The sequence below is a fragment of the Gallinula chloropus genome (genome assembly GCF_964237585.1).
Source record: "Gallinula chloropus genome assembly, chromosome: 2".
Classification (NCBI taxonomy): domain Eukaryota; kingdom Metazoa; phylum Chordata; class Aves; order Gruiformes; family Rallidae; genus Gallinula; species Gallinula chloropus.
The window spans coordinates 24192143-24199451 of NC_140086.1; the positions used below are offsets into that span (position 1 = coordinate 24192143).

General features: G+C 41.4%; 1 protein-coding gene across 1 annotated transcript in view; it reads right to left on the reverse strand.

Annotated features, from left to right (window-relative positions):
- The window catches only part of VPS13B (vacuolar protein sorting 13 homolog B), a gene marked incomplete at both ends in the record, with an annotated part of 442808 nt that extends 435702 nt beyond the window's left edge, over nucleotides 1–7106 (reverse strand). The window contains 2 exons of the mRNA XM_084260382.1: nucleotides 2–145; nucleotides 6960–7106. Of these exons, the coding sequence (XP_084116508.1) occupies nucleotides 2–145; nucleotides 6960–7106 (291 nt within the window). The remainder of the gene's footprint in view (nucleotide 1; nucleotides 146–6959) is intronic.
- Between the last annotated feature and the right edge of the window lie 203 nt (nucleotides 7107–7309).

A 7309-nucleotide genomic window follows, 5' to 3' on the forward strand; every position in this document is an offset into this window, starting at 1 on the left:
CCTGAGCACCATCCTTCAATTTCAAGATACATTCCATTGTATTGATAGTGATGACAACTGGTTCTGATCCCAGTTTTGTCCATGGCACGTGAATCCGGAGTTCATGAATATGCCCACTTAAAAAAGTAAATGGCAGCTTCAGCTCCTAACAACAATAACACAGAGTGGTGAATTAACTACTGAAACATACCGAAATTCAAGACATTTGTAATTTAAAACAGTCCAATTCTAGCACAAACCTTAAGTCAAAATATATTTTCCCTCTCCTCATGAGCAGTACACCATGAGCTTTGGCTTTATAATTGCTTGCACAATTACATTACAATTAGTCTGTTCAAAGACAACATTTGGATTACCATGTCCTTGATAACAAAGGGCAGTTCAGAGCCACCTCATGTGACGTTATCGTAAGACATGTCACTCACTATTCAGGGGACAAGTGAAAATAAACCAGGTCAAAGTAAATACTTTGCATGATATGCAACCTGCATTATTCTGAAGAGCACAAAATTGGAATTATACACTGACAAAGTCACAGCAAGGCAATTTCTTCCAAAATGTTTTAGTACTTTGAGTAGCAAGACCTCGGTGCCCTTAAGATTGGCCACTGCTGCCCCACTCACATCGAACCTCTCAGTAAATAGAAAGTTATTAAATTCTTCATTGGCAAAGCCAGGCTTTACCTTACCAAGGCCTAACATGGATGCCATGCTGCTTTAAACACTGGTGCAAGTTAGTCCAGAACTACTCCTAACAAATGCATTCCACGCACTCAACGCATAGATCACACCTCTGTAGGACAGCCCCATCTGGCCAGCTGCTGCATGCAGCAAGTCAGGAGGGAACAAGGTGCCACAGTTTAGATAAATTATTTAACAGACAAAGTGTTGAAGTTTCCCCAGTAGCTTCAGAGGATCTCCTAGGAAGCAGAACTGTCAGGTAGTAACCCGGTCCAAGGACTACAAATCAAGATTTTCAATAATGAAAATAAGTGCTTAGTGCAAAACAAAGAAACAATATTTGATAACTATGTCAGAATTTTAAGTTAGCATTCTCCATACTCCGTATTCTAATGATAATGCTTCAACAATGACCTATTTTCTTACCTTTCTGATCTCCTACCCTGACATTTTTCAGCTATAGGAGTTTCAAGTACTAACAGAGAAAAAACAGCATATGTCTTCACTTGGAGCTACTTCTAGCCTGGTGTTTGTGTCTCACACCATTTAAGATGAAACTTCAGGTATGAATCTTTTCAGGTAGAGAGAGAAGTGAATTTAAGTCTCCCAAACACTGGGTGATAATTTTGCCCAACAGAAAAAATATTTTCAGTTGGAAGGGACAATTATCTAGTCCAACTGCCTGGCCCAAAGTTACAGCATGTTAAGGTCATTGTTCAAATGCCTTACACACTGCCAGGCTTGGGGCATTGACCACCTCTCCAGGAAGCCTAATTGAGTGTTTGACCACCTTCTTCATAAAGAAATGTTTCCTAATCACAGAACAGCCAGTGCTGGAAGGAACCTCTGGAGATCATCTAGTCCAAGCCCCCTGCAGGATCACCCAGAGCACATTGCACAGCTAGGCATCCAGGCAGGTTCTGAATATCTCCAGAGAAGGAGACTCCACAGCCTCTCTGGACAGCCTGTCCCAGTGCTCTGTCACCCTCACAGTTAAGACGTTTTTCCTCATGTTGAGATGGAACTTCCTGTACTCCAGTTTCTGCCCACTGGCTCTTGTCCTGTTGCCAGGCACCACCAAAAAAAGTCTGGATGCATCCTTTTGACATCCACCCTTTAGATATTTATAAGTGTTGATCAGATCCCCATCTCAGTTGTCTCCAGGCTGAATAGCCCCAGCACTTTCAGCCAGTCCTCATACAAGATATGCTCCAGTTCCCTCTTCATCTTTGTAGCCCTCTGCTGGACTCTCTCCAGTAGTTCCCTGTCTTTCTGGAACTGAAGAGCCCAAAACTCACAGCACTCCAGATGTGGCCTCACCATCCCCTGTGGCCGAGCAGAGGAAGAGAACCTCCCTTGACTGGCTGACCATGCTCTTCTTAATGTACTCCAGGACACCACTGGCCTTCTTGGCCATGAGGGCACATTGCTGGCCATGGATAATGTCTTTACCACCAGGACTCCCAGATCCTCCTCTGGACTAACCTGTACTGGTGTCTGGGGTTATCCCTCCCTAGATGCAGGGCCCTACACTTGCCATGGTTGAATTTCATAAGATTACTATCCGCCCAACTCCACAGTCCATCCATTCATCCACTAATATACTAGAGTCATCTTATTCACTAATATACTGAGGGACTTCAGCTAAAATCCCCTCTCCTAAAAATTCAGCCTTAGGCTTACAACCAAGACAAAGAAAATTTTGATCCAGCCCATTTCAGTTAAGCCACCGAAAAACAAGTACTGAGCAGTTCAACTACAGAAGTTGCTACACTGATCATACAATAAGTAAAAAAATATCTTCTCCCAGCTTGGGGCCAGGGGGGAGGCATGGAGTGGGCTATAGAAATAAATTATTTAACAAGTAAACAGTCTAAAAATACATTACAACTTAAGAGACAATGCTTTCATGAATCAGGATAGCAAGCCATCACTGTTAACTGTAATAGAAATAAACTTCCTTTCAAGAAAAATTATATCACTCATCAATACCACATTGTCTATTTAGATCCTGACTTGTGTTCACGAGTGTAAGTTATGAGTTTACATCAAAAGGCAGTCTAGAATAGATTTTTTTCCACTGTGTTTGCTGGATGGATTTAACACATTCTCATTTTTGTTTAGTTAACTGGAAGAAATTGAACAGAAGTAGTAATTCTTTCAAATTGATGCAATACAACCAAGTGTTCAACATATTTAGAAGACACAACTCTTCTTTTTCAAATGAATTTAAATGCAAATGTTGTCTGACATTACCCTAATTGCACAAGCAAGTTTCCATAAAGCACTGCAGAGAAATCTTTGTTGTGGCATTTCAGCCGACAATACAAGTGTGTGCCAAATTTAGAAACTTGTTCAAAATACAACATAACAAAGACCATTTTCATTTCTTCTCCATTCCTGTGTGGTCTTTCCCCTTTCATCAAGTACTGCATTAAATTCTTAATATAATTTATACTTATGACTGATTATACTTCATAATTTAGATTTTACTTGTACAACATATAAAGCCCTCCAAGAATGATGACTGGAATGGCTCCTAGGCTTGACACAGAACTGACAGACATCACATGAGACTGCCAACTAGATGACCATAATTTGTCTTACCCTAAAATCTCCCCTTGCTCTAAAGTAAAAGGTTCACAGACCTCAGGGTAATAGGCAAGTACTGTTTCCTCCACATCAGTATTAACTCAAACGCCTTTTCACCACATTCAAGGCTGCATTTCACAAGTAATCCAGTGATACATAACAAAGACACTTACAGTAAGGATATTTTAATGCCCTGATTTCCTTAGAATTATCTTTAAAGTATATTAGCATTTTTATATTTGTTTTTAAATTCTTTCAGTTATTAGGAGTCCACACTATAATAAAATTTGATCTTTGGATCGAGTTCTCCTTCACCTTCTGCTTTACCTTTCCTTTCTGAGTTTGTAAACTAGTCAACATAATATGATACAGTATTATGGACATACAGACAAGCAGGGGGAAAAAAAAAGCTCCCCATGTGTGTTGTCTCTTTGGTATCACTGTGTGAACAGAAATCATCGAATCACAGTATATCTTGAGTTGGAAGGGACCCCTAAGGATCACCGAGTACAACTCCTGAATCCACACAGGGCCAGCCAAGTCACAGCACGTCACTGAGAGCATCATCCAGACACTTCTTGAACGTGTCAAGCTCAGTGCTGTGGACCACTTCCCTGGGGAGCCTGTTCCAGTGCCCGACCACCCTCTCAGAGCCTATACCTCCCATGTCACAGCTTCATATCATTCCCATTTGGGTTCTATCACTGGTCACCAAAGAGAGGAGATCAGTGCCTGCCCTTTTGCTCCCCGTTGTCAGGAAGCCACAGACCACGATGAGGTCTCCCCTCAGCCTCCTTTTCTCCAGGCTGAACAAACCAAGGGATCTACTAGAAGAAAGCATTTTGTGCTCTGTTCTCAGCTGGTTTTTGGAATTCTGCTTGGTGGCCTGTATGAGCACAAAATGACATGGGCATGCTAACATCAGCTGAGGTAAAAGGTAAACAGGAAAATGCACAGACTTGTTCCCAAATCTGTTGTAAGGTGCTCTGTCCAGGTAGTTTGGTACCTATGCTAGTGTTCCCAAATAATTACATACAGTTCCACAAAAGCTGGAATTCTTTGAAAATGTTTAAGGCTCCAGACAAAGATATCCAGGGTACACACATTTGTATACAAAGCCTAAAGCATGAAATTAAGGCTGGGTTCATGCCACGTAAGGAGCAGGGAACCAGGCTGGAATAACAGCCCAGGCCAGAAAGGATGTTAGAATCATAGAATGGTTAGGGCTGGAAGGTCCCTTAGGCAGGGACACCTCTCACTAGACCACAGGCCCATCCAACCTGGCCTTGAACACTACCAGGGAGAGGGCAGAGTAGTTAAGGTAACCTGTATATTATTCATCCATCCAGACACAGAATCCAAATAAATCCAAATATACTGGTATTTTTTTCCAGAGAGCAGCTTTTCAAGGGAGCTCCCTGCCAACTGCAAAGGCTTAGGGATGTTGTATTACCACATACTACACACTCACGGAGCTTTGCTGACTAAGCATACAGCACAATCCCTAAATGCAGTCTGTGGGTCCAGGCAAGTTCCAAAGAATAACAATAGCCAAATTAAGGTAACTTCTTTTCACATAAACATGCAGACAAATAGAGACATAAAAAAATCTGAGCTAGATTTGTTTTCATTGCATATTTACATCCTCATTCAGACTGGTAATACATGAGTGCAGGTGGAGGCACAAACGTTGCCATACAGGAGAGCCATGACAGCAACAGACCCCACTCAATATTTAGGCACCCAGCTGCTACATAACCAGACAAATAGGAAGCCAGGGATCACCAGTCAGCAAACTGCAACTATTTGAAATGGAACAACACCGATGACAGCAGCAAAATCCTAACAGCACCAGGTAATAGCAAGTTTGTTATGCCCATCCCACATCATTTGTTATTAGGATTAATTTTCTCTCTACGCAGTATAGCACCAGAGCAGTTTACCCAAAGAAGGCACGTCCACAACCAAGACAAGATATTTCAAGACTCCACTGGAGCAAACCACAAGCTGATCTGACATAACACTGGCAACAGCACTGCTCAGACAGGAGGCTGCACTAGATGACCTCCAGAATTACCGTCTGATCAACCCTTCCTTGACTCCACAATGTATACACTGAAAAAGGCTTTGAGCATTCATGGGAGGAACATGTTCTGCACAACTGAAGTCTAGTATCCACATCAGCTGTATGGACTAAGAAACTAAGGAACTAGAAGACTTGAGAGAAAACAGAGGCTACTGAATACTTACAGGAGGACAAATCAGGCTTTTTAAAGAGGCACAGAAAATAGGACAGGATGTCTTGAAAGACTGTCTCCTTGTGGTGGCTCAGCCCCAAGCAGTAGCTTAGTGCCACTCTCTCACTCCCAGAGGAGAAAGACAGAGCCTCCATGGATTAGGACAGTTTACTGACAAAAGCAACATGAAAAGGGAACAATAACAGCCCATGGCAAAAACACAGAGTACCTTACAGACCCGATGACAAGAGTACCACACAACAGAGGACAGACCTGATGCCCAGCCACACTCACTGCCCTGAAGGCACTCAGGAGTGCCTCTCCCCAAACAGCCCTTTTTATGGGGGAGTGATGTCAGGTGGTGTGGAAAATAGCCCCAGCTAACTCATCTCACCTGGGCTGGCTGCTCAGGGAGGTCAACTCTGGCCTGGCCAGAACCAGGACACTCCTCATCGAGAATAGGAGCATAGACAGTTAATAAGCCATAAATGTTTCTTCCATGTTTTAAAAGGTTTCAGACTAAAACATGAGAGTTTGCCCTGATGTCTAATCCAAGCCTCCCTACATGAAATTTATTCCATTGTTTCTTGTCTTGCCCATCGCGTCTCATTTTATTCAAAGTTTTAAGACACATTCACTGCCTTCCACTCGTTTCAATGGCCATATTGTCAAAATCTCCCATTATTTTTTTGCCACATTTCTCAGCTCCTTCAGTTGGACAACATCTGTACACAGGACTCTAGCTAAGACTCACTACACCATGCAAAACAACAAACAGCTTGATCTGTCTCGCACACTGAACTCCTTAAGTTGTCAACTCAGATAAGCATAGAAGGAAATACGTCTTATCAGAAGGACTAAGTAGTTCATATTAACAGCAGGCTCCAAATTTTATTATCAAGTGTTTTACTGGGCCAAACCTGTCTTTTTAAGGTTAAATTTTACAGACCCTCTGATCTAATCCACACAAACCAGTTAATCAAATCTGCCCCTCAACTTCTTTTCAGTTTAGATACAACTGGAGTGATGAAAACTGGAGTTGTAAGACAACATAGAGAACACAAATCTGTGTTTAGCATGCATAATTAAGGAGAGATTCTACTTTACTTCATGATATTTTGCATTGATTATTATACACAATTAGTAAACATGCCTGGAAAAGCAACTTAGTTAATGTTGGTAATGTACCAAAAGAAAACAAACACCCACAAAAGGCCTTTCTCCTCACAGACATACATGTATCTTTCAATTTAAAGAATATGCAGAGAACTATCATTCATTACTAAACAAATAGCATGGAATTAATGCAAGAGTAACCAAATGGGGGAGGGAAGAATTTCCATAAGAAAACCAGCAAGTGCTAAACTAACTGTGCAGACCAACATAAATTATTTAGCAAATCTATTTTAAATCAAAGACACAGACTGTAACTACTGTAAAGATAACATACCTGTTCAAGTACATCCAACTTTAATTCAAGTTTACTAAGTACAACATCTCCTCCCCAGAGCGACAACTGTAGATCTGACGGCTTCAAGTTCTTAATGTAGCGATTCACATAGCTCATCAAAATCGGAGTTACATAGGATTCCAGCATTCTGGAAGATGTCTGTTTTACAGCTCAAGCACTAGGAAAAGACAAGGAGATATTCTTTGTAAATCTATCAGCCTAATTTTCAGTAAAGCAACAGTCACGTTCTTCAGAGTTTGGGAAAATTACATTTCAACTTCTGCTTTCAAAACATATATGCCTATATACAGTGGTAGACTGTGAAGATGATATATATACCAAGACAAAAG